The sequence below is a fragment of the Cuculus canorus genome, chromosome 6, assembly GCF_017976375.1.
Source record: "Cuculus canorus isolate bCucCan1 chromosome 6, bCucCan1.pri, whole genome shotgun sequence".
Taxonomy (NCBI): domain Eukaryota; kingdom Metazoa; phylum Chordata; class Aves; order Cuculiformes; family Cuculidae; genus Cuculus; species Cuculus canorus.
In genome coordinates this window covers 15,990,128-16,015,609 of record NC_071406.1, presented here as the reverse complement: position 1 = coordinate 16,015,609, position 25,482 = coordinate 15,990,128, and the positions used below count along the sequence as shown (strand labels likewise).

The window sequence follows — 25,482 nt, the reverse complement described above, 5'->3', positions numbered from 1 at the left end:
TGTGGGATATCGGCTCACTTAGCATGAATTAAAAATCCTCCTTTCTGAATATCAAAGTTACCCTTAAAAACAGTGGGAAAAGATGTAGGAATGTGGTGGTTCACTGACAGTGGAGAAGGATATTGTAAGGAGGAGAAAACAAATAATGCTGCGTCTCCGAATCAGTTGAAGTTCTTGTTGACATTGGCACTGTATTCACAAATGGCAAAAGGCAGTGGTTTTTATAAGCTGACTAAATAAGAGACAGATGATAGAATAAAAATAGAGGCAGAGAAATTGTGCAATTTGTTGCACAATTTCAATGACTGAGCTGGGAATAGAGCCTGAATCTCCTAATTTCCACACCAGGGTGCTATTCATTATCATAGCCATGTGGTCAGATCCAGCCCAGGCCTGGATTCATTCAGTGAAATTATTACTTTTGGCCTTAGCAGAGTAATTTTTGGACACTAACTGGTCAAACAGACAGATGATCTCTTATGCCCAGGATATCCTTTCACTCTGGAGTATTCAAGAAACATGTTGCCTGTCATGTACACATTGCTGTGTCGGCTGTTGGCAGCGTTTAAATATAGGAATTCTACATTCATAGGAAGCCAGGTTAGTTCGACACAAGCAGCCTCCAGGGCCAAACTATGTTGTTGAGAACTTACAGCCTCTCTTTACTCCCCTCTCCTAAGTTGCCATATGACCTTGGTAAGTGTTAACCATGCTGCCTACATCTGTCACAGCCTGCCCCACAAAGACAAGAGGGGAATTTGGGAGTGGAGGGCTTTGCTCTACTCTCCTGTTGATGTGCCTGAGCCCAGCTGCTTACACTCTGACAGCAGACCCCGTGCTTCCTCCTCAAAAGAAACGATAGGTTGGATAGAAGTGGGCCATGGTCTGCCAGTTGGACTGTACTGTGTTAAGTTATAGAGGTAATTCATCTGGCAGAAAGTGGACTTTTTTTCCTCCTTTCAGGATCTACTGTTCAGCATGAGAGAAGAGGAATATAACTGTTAAACCTATGGTAAATGTTGTCCTCCCAAATACAGAGTTAATTTAATTGTCCGGGTTTGTAGAGTACAAACTCACTTTGTGAACACTATTTCTTTACTAAGTTTTTGATTGGTGCTCAGCAAAGTATGTGTCTAGGGCCTTTAGAATGCAGCACAGACCATGAAAATTTGGAGGGGCAATTGCATAATTTACAGTAAAGATTGGTGTCCAATTCATAGAAAATAATTGATGTTACATAATGTACGAAAACAAATTTTATTTTAGGAATGAGCTCATTTTAAGACAACAGGATGAGCTTTCCACTCTGTTTTTGAGAGGCAGGCTAGTAAAATTGTTACATCCAATAATTCAAAATTTAGATTCTGTTTTCACTTCTTCTGAAAATAAATCTGTAAAACATTTCAGATTGCTTTACTGCAAAACGAAAGGGAGTGATATTTGTCATTAAACTTAGGACTTTAAGGGTGGTAGTGCAAGATGAAATGAATGTCAGCCAAGAGAAATATCTGGTAATCAAGAGGATGCTCTTGATTATCAACCCATTTCTATTTTTCCTTGATTAGTATTCAAGAAACAGAGAAAGAGTTGATGATTGATTTTTTTTTTTTTAATTATGTAATAGATCTGGCCTAGATTGTCAGTTTTATGACTTCAGACTGATTTCACATGGCAGATTTCACACAGCTCATGAGCATTGATTACTAGGTCATCAGCAATGTTTTAAGAAAAAAAAAAACTTTCTCTGGTGTTTTTGTAAACTCTGCTTTCACATGAAGTTTCTTTTTTTATTTTAAACAGGATTTTGGTTTGGAGAATCAGTGTTTGCACACTTTATGCATTCTCCCTCCTTCTCCTTCCATTTTCTCTTCAATTCTATTTAAAAATTTCCATGACTCGCCTCGAGTCCTACCTAGAGATAAATGCATAAATGTTTTACAGTGTGTGATTTCAGCTGTTTTCTGTGACTGCTAGTTAGCCAAACGTAAGCCACTACAGAGGTTAAGTAAATTGTGTTCATCACAATATGTCATATTTCAGTTTTTTTTCCTTAGTGATGACAACAAAATCCATGTGTTTTTAAATTGTCTTAGCTTTTTATCCTTTGCAGGTCTTATTTATTCTGTTAAGTTACTCTCATGCAGGTATTGCTGTAACAGTAAGAGACAATGGCATGTACAGGAAGAATGCAGCAATACAAGTTAGGTACAAAGCAAGATGGAGGATTAAGTACTATAGTTAGATGCAAGAAAAAGCGATGGAGTCCTTTCAGGACTGCGGAATGCAATGCAGGTTGAACTATGGCAGCTTTTTCTCTAATAATTAATATTTCTGGTTTGTTTTTGTTTTTTACTAGGTGTTTCAAAGCAGAAACATTCACATATTTAAAATAAAAAAAAAGCCAAACACACAAACTTGAACTTATTGATCTTTCTCTGTTTGTTATTTGTTAGATGCTGGATCCATTATCTTTGAGCAGTCCTGAAAACTCTGGGTCGGGAAGCTGTCCCTCACTTGACAGCCCTTTAGATGGGTAAAAATTATTTACATTCGTTGTTATCTTTATTAGGTTGTGTGATGTATCAGTTGTAACATATTAAAACTCTCCAGCATCAGCTATTACTGAACATCTTCCAGAAATTCCACTGCAAGTTATGGAACAGTTGTAAGACTTATTGAAATTTAGTTGCTTACTAATGCACAGGAAACAGAAGTGACTTTCTTTATTTTTTTTTTTAATTTGCATTTGAAAATTACAAAAATTTGCACCTCAGATCCTCCACGAATGTACTGAAGATTTTTAGTAAATTTTGGGCGTGAGCAGCCTCACCAAATATAAATTTCTTAGGTACTGCTATCTGAAGTAAACTTCCCTTTTCTGAGAGTACTCAGTTGAAGAAAGAGTGCAGAATCATTTAAAGACGTCAATGTCTCTCCTCCTTTTCTCTGCAGTTACTGTCCATTCCTCTTACCTTGTTCCCACTGCAGACTTTGCACTTGTTTTTCTGTTTAAACCTGCCAGTTAGCGCAAGAGGCAGTGTGTACTGTAGTGGGATGGAGAGCTGTTTTGATTGACCTGTTAGGAGATTCTGTGTTTTGAGAGGATCACTATCCAGTACCTCAGCTACCAAGTAGCCAAACAGGATGTATTCCTTCTTTGGCTTATGGTTGGTCAGGCAAATAATCTTGGGTCTTATATTGTGCAGATTGACTATTCGCTTATTGGGAACTGCTATACAAATAATACTGCTAATTAAATTTTCAGTGTAGTTGGTAGAAAGGTAGACAGTTTGAAATCATTGCCTGTGGCAATCAATCAGAGTTATAGTATTCCACAGTGCCATTTCATTTGAGAATACATGATTTGAGGACACAAAAACACTTGTTCTAGCAAGTAAATTTTTCAGTTAAATAATGAGTATCCATTTCGCAAGCAAGAAAACAACAAACTTGAAGAGTATTTTGTGTTTGGGGTGGGATAGATTATACAAACAGTATTTAATGTAGCTTTGTAGGGCAGAAATTCTACCAAATGGCCAAATTGTTAGGGTTTTGTGGGGTATGGGTGAGTGGAAGAAGGGGAAACGAAGCAATCTTAATTTGACTCATAATGTTTCTTCTTCAAAGCTTCTTTTGCTTTTTTTGTTTACTTGTCACCTCTACTTAGTTTGTTTTCCTTTTTTTTTTTTTCTTCATTCAAATATTTCCTACAAAGATGTAGGTTTTGTGTCTCCATTTAGCTTCTGTTACCCATTAGAGAAATTCTTACCAGAAAAAGGAGGACATTGTTTTGGTATGTTTATGGAAATATACTGTAATCGGTTGCTCTGACTGGCAATCCCATCCATTCCTTTTGGTGGCTGGGAGTTACATTCCAACAGTAGGTAAGAAACAATGTGATTGTGTAAAAACCAAAACAAATTCTTTGTCAGTCTATAAGTCAATAAAATTACTCTCTTAATCCTGTGACTTTCATGGAGAGAAGAGGAAATACTTTGCGACGCTAGAAGGCTCTGCATTTCTTTGGTTACATTTCCTCAAGTATTTTTGTAGGCTGCGTATGAGATTTTGCCAGTCTATAAACTTTTGTGTTTAGCCATAAAGGTATGAAACATAACAGTGTTCCTTTGTGGCTTTACTTATGGTAGTTCGTGTTTTTACTAATATCATTGCTCATTAACAGCATCTGTTGCTTTCTGACTAAAATAAACTTCATAAGCAAGCTTTTCCATTGCTACTGATCCTAAGTTGTGATTGATACCTATTAGATTTTATTTTCAAAATTGGGTTTCACGTTTGTAAAACAGTGCAGCAAGTTACTTAGCAAGCAGTACCTTTTCATCAGAATTGTAAGGCAATAAGATTTAATGTCTAAGTATTAGATGAATAGCAGTTTTTAGATGCTGTATTTTTTCGTACTTGCAGGGACAACTATCCCAAATCTCGGATGCCAAGAGCACAGAGCTATCCAGATAATCATCAGGAATTCTCAGGTAGGCAAAATTAATGGATATCTTAGCTTTCTGGAACTCTTCCTCTTGTACAGATAAGACTTAGAAGGGAAGCTCACATTTAGAGGTATTATATTACATGTACTTAATATGGTAGGAGAAAACAAAGCAACAAAATCTGGTCCAAATATACACAGTAAAAAATAGTCATGTGTAAGATATCTCAGATGTTTTCTCCTAGATTGTGTGTATCACCACTGTTGGTGTGTGTGGTGTTTCTTCTCTGAAAAGAACAGATGATGCAGTGGATAAAAGCACATATCAGTTTGTTACACTGGACTGATTACACTGGTCCATCTCACGTGGTGCATAACCTTGGTTAATTTATTTCATGTTGAAGTGTTGTGGTTTAACCCCAGTAGGCAGTTGACATAGCCGCTCACTCCCTCAGTAGGATGGGGGAATCGGAAGGGTGAAAGTGAGAATTGTTATTTGAGAGAGAGTCAGTGTAACAAGTAAAGCAAAAGCTGCACGTGCAAGCAAAGCAATGTAAGGAATTGATTCACTACTTCCCACCAACAGGCAGGCGTTTAGCCATTTCCAGGAAAGCAGAATTTTATTGCACCTAATGGCTACAGATGAAGACAAGCTTCAGAACCCCAAACCATTCTTCCTTCTTTCTTCTAGCTTTAGTTGCTGAGCACAGCCTCATATGGTATGGGATATCCCTTTGGTCAGCTGGGGTTAGCTGTCCTGGCTGTGTCCCTTCCCTTCTTCCTGTGCCCTCCAGCCTACTCATTGGCAGGGCAGTATGGGAAATGGAAAGCCTTGATGCTGTATCAACACCATTCAGCAGTAATGAAAACATCCCTTTGTTATCAATACTGTTTTAGTTACAAATCCAAAATGTAGCACCGTAGCAGCTTCATAGTATGAAGAAAATCAAACCTATCCCAACCGAAGTACATGGAGCCTTCATTTTCTCCTATGTGAAATCGGGATCTCTTTGAAGTGCTCATGACTTCTGTAATTGAAAGCACTGCAAAGTGAAAGGATGAAGGAGAGCTGTGTGCTGTGGCTATAAATTAATCATCACCACTAATGCTGTTTTCATATGATACTCTGGCTTGAATCCAAATTGTTGCATGTGGTTCAGGATACAAAGTGCAGTGGGTAACCTTGAAAGTGCTTTGAGGTGTCTCTAATGAATGTGCTTTGCTACAGAATTTTGTTGTTGAACAGTAATTAGCTTCCAGTGACTCTGGGGTGTTTTGTGGCTTTTTTTGTCTATTATATTCCTTAACACGTCTTCTTATTTTGTTTATGAAGCTTTCTCCGGATAACTGATAGTGTGTAGGGATTTTTTTTAAGGATTCCAGAGCACTTAACACATGGCACCACTTCTAAATGAAATAAATCTAAAACTGTGTAAAAGAGGTGTTTAGGTAGCAAAGATAAATACCAAAACTGCTGGAAATGTCAGAAATTAGTTTGCCTTTGGTAATCTTAATCTAGTTTACTTGTGGTTACTTTTCTAAAACTCTTGTGATTTTTTTTTTTTTTTTTCCCCTGTGGGGTGCTCTGGTATTTTAACAATAGGATAGACAGTAATGATTAATTCCATATTCAGTATTTACTCTAATAATTTGATGTGCAATAAAACCAGAACAATATATAGAGTCAGAAAAAACGTCCATCTCGCCTATTTTTTTTCCTCTGGCCACAACCAGTACCAGGATCTGTAGAGGAGCATGTAGTGCTCCTTCCTCAGAATATATTCTTAGTCACATATGGCTTTAAGGGTTCTGCAAATGCAAGGTGCTCTTCTGTGATTTGATGGATTATTTTTTTTTCCACATTTTTTTCCAGTCCTTGTTTCAACTTGTATAAACTTTTTCACTATCAACAATATCTCATGACAAGAAGTTGTGCAACTTACTGTGTTTTATGAAGTAGTATGCCTCTTTTTTTTTTTTTTAACAAGCTTCCTCATGTCTCCCTTTGAGTTGTTGCTTTTCTGGTCTATAGAGGCCTACATTCATTATGGAGAAGCAATTTTGTATCTTTAATCATTTCTATACTTATAAATTGTTTCCAGTTTTATTAAATCCTTTGAAACAGACTAGACCAAAACTTTGTTCAGTATATCTTCATGATTTATAGCATTTAATTTGCTGCTTAGCCAATACAGAAAATTCAGCTGCTGCTTTATTGCAACTGTTGATCACAGTCTGTTATATTAGCCTACATTGAATTTCATGTGCCATTTTAACATCCAGTCACGTAGACTTTTAAGGCGTTCTGTAATTCTTGAATCTGTTGGCTTTATTTCTCCAAATGTTTTTATCACCTCATTATTCATTGTTCTGCCAAGAGAATTCATGCATAATTAAACTGCATGAGATGTCGCCCAGATTCCTGTAGAACTGCTGACCATTTACTCCCATCTTATGTACTTATCTTCTAACCAATTATTTATGCATGAAGGACTTTTCCCTTTATCTTATGAACATCTTTTTCTTTTAATAATTTTTGAAAGAGTAGCTATTTAATGTCCTTTAGTCATTCAAGTGGTGTTGACTTATTTGCCAGTTTTTCTTATTTATGCATCTTTAAATTTTAATCTTTGTAATAATTTCTGCTAAATTTTCTAGTGAACTGTAATTTCTCAGAATTACTCTAAAAACTATTTTTACAAGTGGAGTGATTACGCATGCTGCAGTCCTCTGACATTCTTTTAAGCAAGAGGTTACAAAGCCCTAGAGCTATTGAATTCTTGATCCTTTGGAATTTTTGGCTGAATGTCCTTTTAGACTTGTGATTTGTTAAATTTGTGTGTTTTTTTTCTATAATCTTTTTTGGTTTAATGCTTCAACTTGAAGCCTGTCCTCTGATGTGTTCCTCCATGTTTAAGTTTACAGTGCCAAACTGATTAATTTAGTATGCTTTAGTCACATTTTTTTATTTTGAAATGTATCTTTTTATTTTCTAGTAGAGTATGATATCCCAATATTTGAGAAATTTGGAAAAGGGGGGACTTATCCCCGAAGATACCATATTTCATATCATCAACAAGACTATAACGATGGTAAGTGTGATTACTGCAAGAGTTCTACTTTATTAACCTGTTTTTCCTCTTATTTAAAAAGTGAAGAAGAAAACTTAGATTAGAATCAAAAGCTTAACTTCTTTCCCCAAATTCACTTGCTAAACTTCTGATGATTGATAGACCTGCTGAGCAGACTTAACGCTGGTAAAGTTATGGATTATAGAATCCATGACTCAGGCACGGCTATGAAAATGCTTTCTATCTTTGGCCATGCACATGTCATCCAGTGTAAGCCTTTGACCTTTGTGACTCTTTTCTGTCCAAAGTGGGTATGTCAGTTAGTTTGTCATTTCTTGCTTTGCTTAAAAAAACCCCTTACTATTAACAGTTTCTCAGATTGAAAGAGTAAATGTAACTGAAGAGCAATAATTGAAACATTGAAGTTAACAATTAGCTCTTGGAGTTACTTGTTGGAGTATACGACAGCACCTGATGATGTGGCCACAAGACTAATGTGGACAATAATAACACTGATATAATTTAACGTGTGTTGAATTTCCAAAGGAAGGAAAAAGGAGCAGCTGAAGGATTGTATGACTTAGGGTGTGTCAAGCACTAGTTGAGCAGTGTTGAGAAGAAACTTCTCCAAAGACCAGATGGTTTCATTTGCAGTACGGAATGAGCGGAGCAATAAATGGAATTCTTTCACAGAAATCACATAAATGCCAAATTGAGGGACTGCAAGTCAGCTTCAGTCCAGTCCTTTTCTCTAAGACAAGATTAAAGAGGCAAAGATCTGTAATGCTGACTTTAAAGTAAACTCTAAACTGACTTTCAAGAGATACTAATTTTCATTAGGTAAATAACTTTAAAGATAGCTTATCTTGTCACTTATCTTTCTCTGTCTTCTATATCATTTTTCCTGCAAATGAAGCTAGAAACTAGTTACTCCATTTTAACACAGTAAAAATTATTCATCGCTCATGTATAACACTGCATCATACACACATCTACTTCCTCTCCTTAATTTTTTTCTTTCAAAAAAGCCTTAAGCCTTACCTCATATACTTTTGCAAGCCTCATATTTTCTTCCTGTCTCTTTTCCATTCTTGTGATGGCAAAGCTTGATAGAGTACTCTAGCTGAGGTTTTTCTCATGGCCACTTTATGTATAACATAGGATATAACCACGACTCAGTACATAATGGTCATATTAATACATTCCAGAATGACACTTTTTGTCATGGTCACCATACTGACTCCTGTTCAGTCTGTGATCTGTTACAGTTCCTATATCCTTTCCCACATGACTGTTAGCCAACTGTTACTTTACACTTTGTGGTTTCTGTGTTTGATTTCCCTTTGCGTATTTATGTTGTGCTTCCTTACTGAATTTCGTCTTCTTGATTTTGAAATCAACTGCAAATAGCTAATATTTTATCTTTAGATGGACTTGTCATCTGCAATGTTTCAGTGTGTTATGTTCCATCATATACACATCATCAGTTAAAATAGTGAATGTAAATTATCTTTCCCTTTGATAAGAAATCACTGATAACTGCTCCGAGTCTGTCTTGGGCATCCTCTGCATAGTAAGTTGGTTTATGAGAATGTCTCGATGAAATGAGGAAATAGAATTGGCTACATGTGACAAACCAATTACGGCTGGTTTATCACCTTGTTATCTTCTCAGTGGTTTATAAAACAGCTTAATAATTTGTTTGCATATCCTTCTTGGAACTGAAATTGGCTTGACTAGTATATAAATTAAGAGTCCACGGTTTCAAAGTTATTTTGTCTGCCACTTTTAGTCACCCATGAACACCTTCACCAGCATAATACCTAATGAATCAGAGACTCCATCTATTTCTGAGTTCTGTAGGATGAATCTTAATCAATATATGCTTGATGAACAAAAAATGTTTGTGTTACCTAAATATATTAACATGAATTGCATTAGTCAGCTGGCTGTGATTAACCTTTTTGAAGATCAAGGCCTTTTTTTATTCTGATGCTGTAGTTTATCTCCAAATCATGCATTGTTAGTAATTTTTGTGATGTCTTCCAGTTGAGTCTGTGTAGATCTTTCTCCGCTTCCAGTTCGTATTAGTTACACGATGAAAATGCCAGCCTGAGCACTGCTGGAATGTAAACATACCTTTCATTCTCCTATTTATCAGAAATTTGGTATTTACACCTTAATAAAACAATGAAAGTAGAGGTAGATCATTTTCCTTTCTTCTCTCACAGCCCTCCAGGTTTCTGAAGCATGTTGGTTATATTTCAGAACAGTCCCAGAATTTGGTCCCAATTTCAGTCGCTGTAGTGTAAACCAGTTTTTGATCCAGTCTAATCCTTACATTGATCTTTGATGAATGTTTGTTTTCTTCGAGGTGGAAAGTTAAACCAGTTAATTTCATGATCATTGCATCATACTCTGTGGAAGATTTGAACTATATTATGTGGAGTATATAAAGTGTTTGCATACACACATTGCATAGGAATATTTTTGCTACTGTAACATATAGTATTCTTTGTATGTCATTGAAGGTCGTAAGACTTTTCCAAGAGCCAGAAGGACTCAGGGTAACAGCTTCCGATCACCAGTTAGTTTCAGTCCCACTGATCACTCTCTGAGCACCAGTAGCGGAAGCAGTGTCTTTACACCAGAATACGAAGATAACCGAATGAGGAGGAGAGGAAGTGACATAGACAATCCTACCTTATCAGTCATGGACATCAGCCCACCCAGCCGCTGTAAGTTAAAGCATTTTGTGAACTCCACTGTAAAACTGTCTTGAATTTCAAGTATATTGATTCAAAACTAAACGTGTCAAAACTAAACGTGTCATCAAAATACATGCAATTGAATAATATGTTTTTACCTCTCTAGTAGGAAAAAGTCAAGACTGTATGCTTATCATTTTTTTCATTGCTTACTGTGCCAGCCTTCATGTAGATTTTCATATGGATTTTGCATCTGTGATAGCAAAACACTGTAAAAATATTTTTGCTTTGTTAGGCTCTTGAGGACCCAGGAAGGGTTATGTAGGTTGGAGTTAGTATTTATTTTTGCAGATGTTGGTCAAGTTTTCTGATAAATTGTACAACTTAAGTGGTCCTGTTTTCTATCTGTGGTGGCATTGAAAAAGCAAATATACTTTGTGATTATTTCAGTAGCTGGTACATTTTAATCTTGCCTCCTTTTTTAAAAAAAGTTACCAAGTTTATTTAACATGCTGTTTAAGTTGATTTAAATATGTCTATCTCTACCACAAATTATTTTGTGAATAAATTTAAGTAGCTCTTGTTTTTCATCTTCCAGGAAGTTTTCTTGATCTTTGTAACTTAGATGGGGAGGTTTAGGACACACAGTCTCTGTTGTTGAAAAACGTAGTCTTTTAAAAATCATTTTCTGTGTATGCCAGTTTTTCTCGATCAGCTGTATAACAAGATCATTTGAAAACCAAAACATACTTATATTTTCAGCACCACGAGCTCCAACTAACTGGAGACTTGGTAAACTGCTGGGACAAGGTGCATTTGGCAGAGTGTATCTGTGTTACGATGCTGACACTGGAAGAGAACTGGCTGTTAAACAAGTTCAGTTTGATCCTGATAGTCCAGAAACCAGCAAGGTAAGTGATACCAAAGAGAGAGTTTTAAAGGGCTTCTGCTGAAGCGTTGTGTTCTAGACAAGACTGACGTTCCTTTCCCTGAAGAGGATGACGTTTTAAAACATGTTGTGTTTTCATTTTCTTGTTATGAATCTTGTTTTGTTAGTACTTGAGAGAATTAGTTTGGCTACCTGATTTTAGTGTTACATCCCATTGTTTAATTTTCAGTCATATTCTTCTGCAGTGAACATGCATAACTTAATTTGGTATGCTCTCAGTCCCTAATATTCAACAATTCATTGTGAAACGTGCTTTCAAATAAATAGTTATTTGGAGGTATTAGAACAACTTCTATTTATAAACAGAAAAATCTGTACTAATTTAAGTGAAATAAATTCTCAAGCATATTTTGGTTGGCTGTAAAGACAGTTTGAGATTTTTCTCCTTTTTTTATCTTTGGGTTTGTTTGATTTTGGTTTGTCTGTTAGTTCTTTTTGTTAAACTTCGACCATCAGGGCTATCTACTGTTATTCGCTGTATTTCCTTCTGAAGAGCAAAAGTTTTACTGTCAGTTTATTCTCTCTGTAAAATTTCATTTGCCCTTCAGTAATTACTGGACACGTGAGGAGAGAAACTGTTTAAAAATATCTTCTATTCTCCCCCTGCCCAAATCATACTTGCTCTTTTTTACAGGCTAGAGAAAGAAATATTACTTTTCCTGCATTAGGACTGCATTCTGCACTGTGGGGAGCAAGGCCGGGGAAACAATGGGTGTAAGCATGACTGCAGAGTTGAGTGGCTACCAGCTGTAGTTGCTGCTACTAGTGATGTAGGATCAAGGAAAAAAAGCTGAGAATCATTTGTGCTGTAGATTTCTAGTGTAGTTGTTGTTGTTGCTGCTACTTTAAAATGTAATAAAACAACTGATTATGCTTTGGAAATGTAAAATATAGAAGTCTCTCTTGTAGCAACAGTTTTGTGATCTCACTTGCCATAGCACTTTGTAATGTGTGCCTCTCAGTGTCAAAAAAATCTCTTTTCCTTTTAACAAGGGTATCAGTAATAGTCTGTGATGGATAAAAAGCAAATTTTGTTTAAAGACTTCTAAGTGAAATTTGGAGTCTAGTCAAGTTTGAATTCATGCATTAGTATTTTTCAGCACTTTACTGTACATTCTGCTTCAAAATAACAGAAACAATGAAATGACAGCGAAGTCATCCCGAGGTCAAATTATAGAAAAATGACAGCTGGTTTTTTTTTTTTTTACTTCTCTCAATCTAATGATTTTTTCTTGTTACAAAATGTAAAAAATCTACATGAGCTACAAGGTTATTTTACTACTTCGCTTGTGTAACCCTTCAATATGAAAGTACAGTCCTGCTTTTAAAAAAATCAGAATCCAAAACATTATTATTACTGTGTCAAGCGTAATACATCTTGTATGTTTTTTTCCCTTTTAGGAAGTAAACGCACTTGAATGTGAGATTCAGTTGCTGAAAAATCTGCTGCATGAACGAATTGTTCAGTATTACGGCTTCTTGAGAGATCCACCAGAGAGAACACTCTCTATATTCATGGAATATATGCCTGGGGTAAGCAGGGAGAGTCAGCCCACTCCAGTCATTGTTTCTATGCAATGTGATGAGCACCCAAGTAGACATCTTTCGCAGAAGTGCACACAGACATTAAAGAAATGTCCAAGTGAAAAAGAGTAGCAAGATGGCTACTGGCAAGTACTTACAGCAGCCTATCTTCTCTATTGTTTGTTTGGGTTTTCAGAATTACAGTGGTTTCTACAGAAGTTGTTTGTGTATGATTTTGGCATAAGAAATGCCTGACAGTGTCTTTGGAAAGACAATATTTCCATTATTAAACTCTTGAATCTTCCTGAATTTTAGTATTTCTTTTTACTGCACTTCAGCTGATGTGCAGCTGTCCATCATCTTCCAGCGGTCCTGGCTGACTGGGGAAGTTCCACTAGACTGGAGGCTGGCTAATGTTGTGCCCATCTACAAGAAGGGTTGCAGAGAGGATCCGGGGAACTACAGGCCTGTCAGTCTCACCGCAGTGCTGGGGAAAGTCATGGAACAGGTCATCTTGAGTGCTATCATGAAGCCCATGCAAGAGAACCGAGTGATCAGGCCCAGTCAACATGGGTTTACAAAGGGCAGATCTTGCCAAACTAACCTGATCACCTTCTATGACAAAATCACTCGACTACTGGATGGGGGAAAGGCTGTGGATGTAGTCTTCTTGGACTTCAGTAAAGCCTTTGACACAGTTTCTCACAGCATTCTGCTTCAGAAACTGTCAGCCTCTGGCCTGGACAGGCGCACACTCTCCTGGGTTGAAAACTGGTTGGATGGCCGAGCCCAGAGAGTGGTAGTAAATGGAGTTAACTCCAGCTGGAGGCCAGTCACAAGTGGGGTTCCCCAGGGCTCAGTACTGGGTCCAGCTCTGTTCAATGTCTTTATCAATGACCTGGATGAAGGCATTGAGTGCACCCTCAGCAAGTTTGCAGATGACTCTAAGCTGGGAGGAAGTGTCGACCTGCTGGAGGGTAGGGAGGCTCTGCAGAGGGATCTGAACAGGCTGGACTGCTGGGCCGAGACCAATGGCATGAGGTTTAACAAGGCCAAATGCCGGGTCCTGCACTTGGGGCACAACAACCCTATGCAGTGCTACAGACTGGGGGAAGAGCGGCTGGAGAGCTGCACGGAAGAGAAGGACCTGGGGGTGCTGGTTGACAGCCGACTGAACATGAGCCAGCAGTGTGCCCAGGTGGCCAAGAAGGCCAAGGGAATCTTGGCTTATATCAGAAATGGGGTCACCAGCAGGTGCAGGGAGGTTATTCTCCCTCTGTACTCAGCACTGGTGAGACCGCACCTCGAATACTGTGTTCAGTTCTGGACCCCTCACCACAAGAAGGATGTTGAGGCTCTGGAGCGTGTCCAGAGAAGAGCAACGAGGCTGGTGAAGGGGCTGGAGAACAAGTCTTACGAGGAGCGGCTGAGAGAGCTGGGGTAGTTTAGCCTGGAGAAGAGGAGGCTGAGGGGAGACCTTATTACTCTCTACAACTACCTAAAAGGAGGTTGTGGAGAGGAGGGAGCTGGCCTCTTCTCCCAAGTGACAGGGGACAGGACGAGAGGGAATGGCCTGAAGCTCCGCCAGGGGAGGTTCGGGTTGGATATCAGAAAAAAATTCTTCACAGAAGGAGTCATTGGGCACTGGAACAGGCTGCCCAGGGAGGTGGTCGAGTCGCCTTCCCTGGAGGTGTTTAAGGAACAGGTGGATGAAGTGCTTAGGGACATGGTTTAGAGAGTGTTAGGAATGGTTGGACTCGATGATCCAATGGGTCCTTTCCAACCTTGTGATTCTGTGATGCTGCTTTGTAGTCGTCTTCTGAAGTGCTCAATTATTTCAGGAAAACAAAAAGTAGCCAAGTGTGGCAAAAAGTGCTTACAGGAAATAATCTTGGTGTTTGGTTTTTCTGTGGCATTTAGATACGTGCTGAACTGTTCTTCTGCTTTGTATTATATGGTCAGAAAACTAGATAAACATTTTCTCACCACGTGGGGTCAGCAGAGCTAAATTGAATGTGCCCATTTAAAAACATATGCTCTGTATTTCTGAATAGTTAGAGCATCCTGTATTACTGTAAGACTCCACAGAAGAAGAGCAGTGTGGCAAGATTTGTCTTGCTGATGGGGGGATTTTTTGTTTGTTTGGAGGGTTCTTTTAGCTGAGTTCTGGGCTTTGTTTTGGGGGACTTCTTGAATTTTTCTGAGATGTGGAGGACAGTGACACAGAATTAATCTTGGCAGATTATAACTCTGTGACAAAGCCAGATTATACAGAAATAGTTGCTAAACAATTAATTTTTTATTTAATGTCATTTTAAACTAAGGCTTGTCTCTCAATTTTATCTTAAAGGACCATCCTCTAGCATGTGGTGGTTTATTTCTTGACAACCTAGTTCTTCCCTGAGTATAAACTGACCAGGGTAGATGGCATGTGTTTTATCCAGTTTGAGTATCACCATTGAACCCTCAAAAAAGTTGAGGGTGGTGTTTGAGTGAAAATACTGCTCTTCTCTCTTTCTGTACATTACACTGAAACTATTCAGCTGCTTGGTAGTTTTAATAGCTTAACATTTCAGTTTGACTTCTCTGTCTAGCTTCTCTTTTGTCAGTTTGTATTTTTCTTAGCACAGGTAAAAATATATCTGTGCTTTTAAGTTGATCTAGAGAAGTATTGCAACTTTAAATGTCACATTTCAAGCATAAATTTCATTGGAGTTCAACTGTAGCATTAGCCCACTTGTTGATTCTAGAATTATTAATGTGTAACACTTGTTTGCTACAGGGTTCCATCAAAGACCAACTGAAATCGTATGGAGCGCTCACAGAGAATGTGACTCGTAAATATACGCGGCAGATTTTGGAAGGAGTTCACTATTTGCACAGTAATATGATTGTCCATCGAGATATTAAAGGTAATGATAGTTCTGTGGACAGTTCAGTGCTCTTTACTATAAAGTGTCTAGTTTTGTGTGAAGCACTAACATGTAATTAAGTTTGAAATGCCAAAATACTGACAGAATCCATGAGAGTGCTTTCCATCATTATTCTTGTTACTGTTGTTACCTGATGGGGAAAAAAATAAACCTCTTTGTGATGTTGTAGCAGAGTTTGGAAACTGTTTCCGTTTTCCCTGTGTGCAAAACAATTATGATAAATTCTAGTTTTAGTTTAGTATTAATAGTTTTGAGTATGTCATTACGGATAGATACGATGTCCAGGGGAAAGTATCATGACTCAAGTCTATCTTTACAGAATTTTGTTTCTATTAATTATATAGAAATGACCCAGCACCTCATTGATACAAGAGATGACTGGCAAAGGTAACTTGCCTGATTAAATTACTTGGACGTCATACATTTTGCTACCAGGAAACCTGAGGAAAAACACATTTACTTTTTGCAGATAGATACGTGACTTGCAAGTGCTGCATAAACAACTTATGGATAGGTAGGAAGATGGTGATGTGCAAAATAGGTGTGTTGAACACAATGCTGTTGTATTTTCTAAAACTTTTACTTTTTTTTCATGTTGCTTTGTATCAATAGTGCTTTGTTCAGAAAAAGGTTGAGCTAGCACAGTCAATTTGGACATGCTTATGCAGTTAAGTGTTGTGAACGAATCTGTAACACAGTTTGAGATTTTGCTTTAATATAGTATGAAGACTTTTTCAGTTGTGTGGAAACTTTCCCATTTCTTTTGATTTCCTTCATATTGCCAATTCCTTATTTTGTCAGGAAGGCTTTATAAAGTGACTGGCACTTCCTGGAAAAGGCCTAGGCTGCAAAGCAATGTGTACAATTCATTATTTTATGAACTTCAGAATAGAGTAGTATGCATGAACAGAGGAAGGTGAATTCTGTGGCTTGAAATACAAGGCTGATTTTACCTTCTGTGACTAAAGCCGAACTTTTGTTACAGTTTTCCACACGAAAATGTTAATGGGCCTTTCATTAATGTGTTTCCTTCCTTTCAGGAGCAAATATTCTACGAGATTCAGCAGGCAACGTGAAGCTTGGTGACTTTGGTGCCAGCAAACGACTGCAGACTATCTGTCTCTCTGGAACAGGGATGAAGTCTGTCACAGGAACTCCATACTGGATGAGTCCAGAAGTTATTAGTGGAGAAGGGTACGGCAGAAAAGCAGATATCTGGTATGTTTAAAAAACAACTCCTCTAGTGAAAGGAGTCATTTCAGATTGGGCTCTTTTTCAGCAGGGTGCAGGTGTTCATTATCTCAAGTTCAACTATTTCATTCTGGGGCTTAAGCCAAAGAAGGTGGCAGGCGTGAGCACTGACAGTCATATTTGGAGTGTATAACACTAAAATGTGGGAATTTTTCATTTGACAATTCCTCAGCCTGTTGATTTTAGGGATCATAAGAGAATCCTTTGAACCATCCTTGCATGAAGTTATGGTTACCAGACTGTTCGCAAATCCTGGAGAGGCCCTGAGTGAAAGCAGTGTGAAGCTTTGAAGCCTCAGTTAAGTCAATGGCCTATAATGAAAATATATCACTGAAATACCTTTGACACAAGGCAGAAGATGAAATGCTAGTCCTCTAAGTGATGAGCACGTAAGACTGAATTAGCCAGACTTTAATGGGAGGTGTCAGAAATAAGTTGTTAAACAAGAATTACCCGGGAAAGGTAAGTTTCAAAAAAGAATGTTTGTGGTAGGTTGTGTAATATGACATAGCCTAACTTAGCTCCAGCCCAAAGGCCAGGTGGTTTTAGGGATTGGACTTCTTACTGTGCAGGTGATCTCTGAACACAGAATAATGAGTAGGCAACAGTAGATAAGTGGAAATAGTAACAAGTTGTGTGTTTAAAAAGGATCCACTTTGTATCCAACCAATGGCAGTGCTTTTAATGTCAGGGAAATGATACTAACCTACTTCAGATCACTTAGTAGTTCTTTTGCTATACTTGAATAATAAAACAGCCTTATAAATTTCAGACAGTTGACTTGTTCAGCTTTGAAGTATTTGTTCCAACATTAATGTATATTTTTGATGGAGAAAGTCCTGGTTTGAACTAAGAAAGTACATACCTCTCTCCAACCATAAGACTTCTTGCAGGCATTTTGAAAAGCCATAAAGCTTCCGGAAAATTGGGAAATTATTCCAGCCTATCCATTTTGCGGTATCATTCACTTGTTATTGGAAGAGGATGATCTTGCAGGACTTGCGGAACAAAGCTTTTCTGGCCATATGCATGCACTTCTCCCTGCCTAATCCTTTAAACATAAGCTTTGTATATGCAGATTGTTTTGGATTTCAATCTTTTGTTTAGCAATCTAAGTATATTTTTAGGATCCTTAACTAAAAGAGGAAGATACCACTGAGGTATTTTTAAACTTCTTAAACTTTTTAACCTTCATGTCGTGTTTGTGCATTATTCATGGGTGATAAATTGTGCATTTCTAATTAGAGTAGCAAAATATGCAGTATACGGTGACTTAAAGTGTTCTTGTTGCTTTGCATTTCCTTTAGGCCTTAATGAGCAAGGAAATTCTCAAGTGCTTTCTAATCCTGCAAGATGTCTGAATAGCTGGGGTACAAGGGTTGTGCAGCTCTGGTGGCCTTTGTCAGCCTGCTGAGCACTGAGTAGTGGCAGTGCCATAATGTAGTTGGTATCGCCCACAGAAATGTCTTATCTCTTCACTGAAGTAGTAGCTTTTGGCCAGTGAAGTAATAAAGTGAAGATTTGGTGTGAAGTAATTTTATGTAGTGATTTGTGTAACTTTGAGATAAAGTGTATAGTTGTACCTGCCATTTTTTTAAAACCTGTTTTCATTTAAGTTACTTTGACACTACATATTTATGGTATTTTAGTAGCGCTCTGCTATTTCTTGTTTTCCTAGAAGGGCTCGACTCTGTTGTAACCTGCTGTTCCACTTTTGCCTCTGTTTCAGGAGCGTAGGTTGTACAGTGGTAGAAATGCTCACAGAGAAGCCCCCGTGGGCAGAGTTCGAAGCAATGGCTGCCATCTTTAAAATTGCCACTCAGCCAACCAACCCCCAGCTACCACCTCATGTCTCCGACCATGCTCGGGATTTCTTGAAACGGATTTTTATCGAGGCCAAGCTGCGACCATTTGCAGATGAACTGCTAAGACACACATTTGCACACTATCACTAACAGCCTGCCTCAACTCACCTTGCATCTACTGCATTTATTTTCTATTTGACTGCACTTTTTTTTTTATTTTTTACGGAAAAAATAAGTAGAAAAAAGACAAGAGAGAGAATATTCTCTTGAACTATTGTTTCACTTAGATTGTAAACAATCTAAATTTTGTATCTAAAATGAGAATCTTCTCTCCCCAGCTCCCACTAGGACTAGAACTTGTTATTTCTATAATGTACTGATGTGGTTCATGTAGATAAAGCACTTTAGTACATATTTGTTCCTTATTTAAAGAGGAAAAAAGAAAAAGACAAATGCTTGGACAGTCAGGAACTGTGTGACTTTTTCTGACACCGCTGACTGACTCAGGGTGCAGGGAAATATAGACATGCAGCTAAAGGACAAGAAGATCACTTCTCTGTGGTTGTTCTTTATGTTGTAGGTACTTATGGCAGAGAGTTCTAAAGTTCTCATTGTTTAGCATTTTAATCAGCATCTGGATTTTACAATTTAAGCTGGAACATGTGATTCTAAGAGTTAATGATAAGTCTGGAAGAACTTGGAACTCTTTGTACAGCAGGTTGTCTAACTGGTACTTCATGTGACCAAAAGAAAGTAACAAAAAAGAACTCAACACTGATATACTAGTTAAGGGTTTTGGCGTAGAACTGTCGTATTATCTTAATAGGAAAATAATTACAGGTAAGCAGATTATGGACCCAGACTCCTAGGAACTACTATACTGCAAGGTGAAAATTTCTGCAATAGACAAGGGTCAGGTGTTAATTGTAAATAGTTAGGAGAATGCCTCCTGCTGTATCTGCCAAAGAGAACCTCTGTTGCGTAAGCTTGGAGGGAGACGGTTATCATAGATAAAATAGTGATATTGGGAGTCAGTTCTCCACAATCCCGTGAATGGCTGGGGGGTAAAGGGAGTGACTAATCCTTGTGCAGTATAGGAGTTACTTGATTTTGAATGAGCTATGAGAAATAATGTTTTCAAAGCTGTCGAGGGGCGCTAGCATGGAATGTATGTCAACATCAAGTGCCTGAATAATATAAAATTCTTCCCATTATGCACTAAACCAAATCATTTAGTAACACAGCTCAGTCATCTAGGATGTGTTGAAAATTCCTGAAATAAAGTTTAAACATCTTTTAACACAAGGAATAAGTCACTGAGAAAGTTCTATTTTTAATTAAGTAGTGATGATGAATCGACATGAACAAGGAGGCACAGCATGAAAGATTGTATGAAGAATAGGCCAAAAGCGCAAAGACAGCCAGCAATTAAATAACATGACTGTGATTGCTCTTGCCTGATAATGCAGGTGATTGGTGTTGGTCAGATTTCCAACTGTCAAAAAACTTGCGTTAATCACTTTTTCCATTTCTGAAAAAGTATAATAAAAAGTCAATCTCTGAAACCCTGCTTTGCATTCAAGAAGTCCAGATACTGATCAGGTGTAGTGATTAAACTGACTTTTCACAGCAGAAAAGTCAAACTCATTTTTGTAGAAGAACACAACGTAAATTATTTAAAAGGGCATTTGGAAATAAACTGTTGGACTACAGAACTGAAAAAATACTGTTTTGGGTGATTCATTTTATGATTTTGTTCTTTTGTAAAGGCAGAGCAGGCTGATACTGTGAACCTTGTTCACTCTGACAAGGCTCTACCTGTTCTGCATGTCTACAGGACTATGAGAATGATGGAGAACATGGAGACAGAACAGTAAGCATACTCATTCCCACGCTCGTTCAGTCATTAAATTTCTGAATTCTGGCAACTTCTAAGTTTTGTACCGGAGCATAAGCAGGAGTGTGGGTCTATCCTAATCACTTTACCTGTAGTGGATTAAGTAATTTTTTTGAGGACACCATCTCTCCTGAGAATGAGTGATGGCTTTTTTATGTATTTTAGCCAGCTTATAATTTTCTCGGTCAGGGTACACAATTGCGTAAGATTTCCTGAGCATAGGAAGAACTAGTCAGACCAGGGAGAGTTTAGAAGGCTGAAAGGAAAGTTAGCTTGTACTGACTTTTGGTTTTGCCCTTCTGACTCTAGATAAAAGCTATGAAATCAGCCTTTAAGAAGAATTGATATGTACTCTGCTGTAAAGGACTTCTGCTTTATAAGTAAAATTTAATGACGGCAAGAATTGGAAGTTTACTGTAGAGCCTAATAGTTTAAAGATCATGTAATTGAAATGATTGGTTTCAAAGAGATTAAGAAGGTACCAAGACCAGAGTGAAAATGTATATAAAAATCAGTAGTGGACAGTAATATCTGAAAAGGTAATGAAATTTTTTATTAGCGAAAAAGGACATTAAAGGGAAAATGTAACCAGGTTTATCTGTAGCATTCATAACATTTAAGTATACTGTTCTAAAAAGAAGCTGCACACTCTGAAGCTTGGAAGTTTTCATAATCTAGTTTTCTTATAATGTGTCCTTTTTGCGAGACAGTGCTGGCTGATGTATATTGCAATATCACTTCCTCAGTGTGATTTTTAATTACTGAATAATTGCATTTGCTGCTTTTGTGCCTTTTCTAAAAAGGGCATTCAGTCATGACAGTGGTAAATATCTTGGAGCCAGGAAAAAAAGAATTTGCAGAATGCGTTTTCCTTTACTTCTTTGACATATCAGGAAGCTGCCACTGCAAAGACAGTGCTTCTTAAATGAAGGTGACATTTGGCAATTCCAATGATTTTTAGTAAAATTTTATTAACTTAGTTAAGGTTAGGCTTGAGCTGTTTTGTTGGGGTTTTTTTTCACCCTATGGAGAATTTGTCTACCGACTTGTAGTGAATTAGGTAGTTATTAACATAAATGTTTTGAGCTAGAAATAACTGAATCTGAATTGGACTTTTAGTAAAACATTAGTTAAAACTTATCCCCAATTGGGGTAATGTAGTAAAACATGCTGCTGCATTAAGTAATGTAGTACCTCTGTACTCAATACCTGTCAAATACTTGCATTGACCACTGGCGTGATAACGAACAAACCCTCATACAATGAGGGTGTATGGAATTGTGTGTTGAAGGAGAGTTGTAGAGCCAAGACTCCTGCTCACACCTTTGTCTTACTGACAAAGATGGCAGCATTTTAGAATCATTAATTGTTCTTAATTGTTGAGTCCAATGACTAGAAAATGCTAGTGAAAACAATCCTGTTGCAACGCTGTTCTGCTTTTCTATAAATGCCACCACAAAGCTATGCTCTCAGAAAATAAGAATTGAGGTTCACAGTGAGTATGTGTATTTTCGAAGGACCTATCTGCTAGTGATTTTTTTTATTCTTTCTGTCCATATTAAGTAACAGAAGTTAAACTCCTTCTGTATTGTGATTTTAATGGTGTAACTAAGAGCCCTGTCAAGAGTCTGACTGAAAGTGGATCCAATAGCTGCAAAATTAAATCTATATAGACTTTTTTCTTGACAATTTAAATATAGTTTTAAAATTTTAACTTGATTTGCAATTTGATTTGTAGCTAACCAGTCCTTTCAGTATAGCAAAATGAAATGAGTTGGTTTTTTTAGCTAGTGCCTTTTTATGTGTATGCCTTAATTCTGTTCATGTTTTAACACCATATTGAAGTATGACATACAATTCCATGTCACCAAGACAGTGGGTTTTTTCGAAGCACCCAAACCAGGATTTGTCTAACTGCATTGAAAAGTGGACTTCAGTTATAACCTGCTGCAGATGTGTAAATAGAAAATTTTAAAATGTGATTTTTTGAGCACTGCCTGAGGGCTTCCTGTGGTTTTGTGTTTGCGTTTTGGAGATAGTACACTGATGGGCATACAAGAAAAAGGACTTTACGGCACTCACAGAAATACTGCTAGCATTGAGATGTAGCTTCTTGGCTCTGGGTGCTGGACTCTGAGTTGACAATGGAGGACACAGCAGAGTTTCAATGCGCTTGAAATTATGGTCGGTACATTTAGAAATACGGTACTGCATTAAAAGCTGCTTACTTTCAGTACAGGGAATATGATGTGTCTAAGCAAATCAACGGGTTTCTCAGCATCATGCCCATGAGATTCTTTCCTGTGCCTTTTGGATAATTCTAATTCTGCTGTTGTCTTGACTGAAAGCCTTGTAGCACCCATAGGTACAGTGCAGAACAGCAAGCCATTCTTTCAGACAACATAGAGCAACGTCTAGCTGCAGCTTCAGAGACTTGACAAATTGATCAGATCTACAGGTATTTATAACCAATTTCTTACTTTTTTAATCTTGAAAGTCTTTGTCACTCATATAAAAAAGCATAATGCGTCTGCTTGAATGTAAGTCCTTATGGTGTTTCTGGAAAAGCAGAAATATTACTGCCAGTATAATTTTTTCCTGCTGGTAACTTGCTGTCTTGTGTTAATGACAGGTCTGCAGTGTAAAATCACGTACAATTACCAAAGCTTTTCTATCCCCATATACATATAGCCAAATGTGATGTATCATGGATTAGTACTGTTATAGATACATATATATCCGCCAGTAAGCTATTGCTGAGTAAAGCACATACTAGTAAACAGTGATAGACACTGCCCGTATTTAAGAAGTTGGGCGTTCATAGTTGCTGTTTTGATGTGCAAAATTCATGCCAGCATTAAAATCAAGAGTTTGCTTTTTAAAACTCTTTTTAACTTAATCTTATTGTTGTCATTATAAAATTAATGCATAAGCTTGGTAACTAAACACGGTGACATTTATAGCTGGGTTTGAGTTTTGAGACGTGTAAGGAATGCCATGAAGATGAGTAGATTTGCAACCTGAATTGCTCTGTGCGGCATAGTACGGCTATTCCAAAGCTGCTAGGAACCAGTGTACTTGACGTGAGAGTGACGCCCATAGTTACAGGGTGTCGATGCTGCCTTCAGGAGGAGCCACAAACACACACCAAAGGGGCAGGCAGGGAATGGCCACCAGCTTGGAGTTTCAGAGTGAAAATCTTTGATCAGAAATACTGGAGCTCCTCCCTTCTTTTACTTTTCCCTACTTTGCCTGCATGGTGTATTTTTCTTTCTAGTTGGTGTAACTTACATACTGCATAGGTGCTGGCCACTGATGCCCCCTGAACAAGGTGTGAGTTAACGTATGTCTTTATACCAGGGCCCCTTCACTTGAATCCAGGATGCTGCAGCTCCCTGCTTGCTGGAGCAACCCTTGCGTTTTCTCTAGCAATATATACATGTAGGTACCTGAGGGTTAGGTGGGATGGAGCAAATGAAATTTCTCACATTTCAAAGCCACCGATGCAAGCAGTTATGCTTTGGCTAGGTCTTAGTTTTCATAAACTTACTTAAAAGGGAGAGGAACTGGATTAAAACACATAAAAATGGTATATATCATGGTCCAGCCTGTATGTTGAGTCCACCACTGAGGACTGGAGGATCTTCTGTCAAGACAGGATCTTCTGTTGACAGATAAGGACAAAGGGTACTCTTAACGGAGTGGATTTTCATGGGAAGCGTTTCAGAGGCTTTTCATGTCTTTTACCCCAAAACTAGGGATCCTTTTTCCCGGAAGTTAAAGAATGTGGATTTAAAACAAGGATTGCATTTTCTTTTTTGACCAGGCATTACATTGTCGGTTTCCTTGTGTTTGTTTCTCATGCATACCAGTAAAACCATGGTGTCATCCTAAAATGGGAATGGTTTATTGAAGTATAGTGTCTGCCATCTCAGACCTTGCAGGAGTCATACAATGGAATATCACTGTAAATATATGGAGGAGATGTAGATGAATCGGAACGTAGACTTTTAGTTTTCATGAAGCTATGGATAAAAGTTTGTAAATTTACTCCATCTAATGTACATTTTTATGTAGCCATTAAATTCTCTATTTAATCTATCAGTTTCTCACTGTAAATGTTTTTACTTTCAGTTGAATGCTGGGCACAGTTTGTAATGTATGTACACAAAGGTGTTTTTTTCTATCAGCGTTGACTTTTTTGCACATTTTTGGAAATATTTAATTTGTACACTGATTTAATACTCTGACCAATTGTTGATGGGTGTATGAGGATCATGTGTGTGTGCAATGTACTACTGTCTGGATGTATGGGTTTTTTATTACTTTGAGATGTTGCTACCAGTAACTGCACTGCTGTGGCTGCTTTACATGGAATATCTTCTGTATAAAAAAACCCAAAAAGATAAAAACGATTAAAAAATTCGCCTATGGTTATCTTGGTTGAGGAACTGGGGAGCTGAGCATTGCTTACTCATTCAGTTGATCTAACAACCTCCCAAACTTAAAGAAAAAACACAAAAACCAACAAAACCCCCTTGTAATTCTCTGTGTGCATTGAATGTGTGTGTGTGTATATCCCAGTAATCTTATCTCAGTTTCGTTTCTACATTTTTATGAACTTGTTTTTTAAGGGTACTATGTTTAGTTAGAATAATTAAATATATAAAAGCTTTGAGAGATGATTTACTAGATAAATATATTTTCAGCTGGCTGATGTTCAAAATATTTTTTTAATTTTTGTTTTTAACCATTCGAAATGTATTTGTATTTCCAAAATCAGACACGGATTGTACTTAGAAATATATTAAAACACTCTGTAGGGACAACAGTGTTATTTCTCTTTTAACGGTTTTGTATTTTAGAGCGATGGGGAATGATATCTCATACCTGAACT

At 37.6% G+C, this 25,482-nt stretch overlaps 1 protein-coding gene across 3 annotated transcripts in view; it reads left to right on the top strand.

Moving 5' to 3' along the window:
• Window positions 1–25,478, top strand: part of MAP3K2 (mitogen-activated protein kinase kinase kinase 2) — a 54,732-nt gene extending 29,254 nt beyond the window's left edge. For 2 of the 3 annotated variants that reach the window (XM_054069978.1, XM_054069979.1), the window contains exons 9-17: window positions 2,454–2,533; window positions 4,426–4,493; window positions 7,444–7,539; window positions 10,050–10,256; window positions 10,989–11,137; window positions 12,577–12,708; window positions 15,482–15,611; window positions 16,673–16,850; window positions 18,613–25,478. In XM_054069978.1, the coding sequence (XP_053925953.1) occupies window positions 2,454–2,533; window positions 4,426–4,493; window positions 7,444–7,539; window positions 10,050–10,256; window positions 10,989–11,137; window positions 12,577–12,708; window positions 15,482–15,611; window positions 16,673–16,850; window positions 18,613–18,838 (1,266 nt within the window). In that variant the 3' untranslated portion in view covers window positions 18,839–25,478. The remainder of the gene's footprint in view (window positions 1–2,453; window positions 2,534–4,425; window positions 4,494–7,443; window positions 7,540–10,049; window positions 10,257–10,988; window positions 11,138–12,576; window positions 12,709–15,481; window positions 15,612–16,672; window positions 16,851–18,612) is intronic. The other variant, XM_054069981.1, reaches the window with a different exon arrangement.
• Window positions 25,479–25,482: the final 4 nt, after the last annotated feature.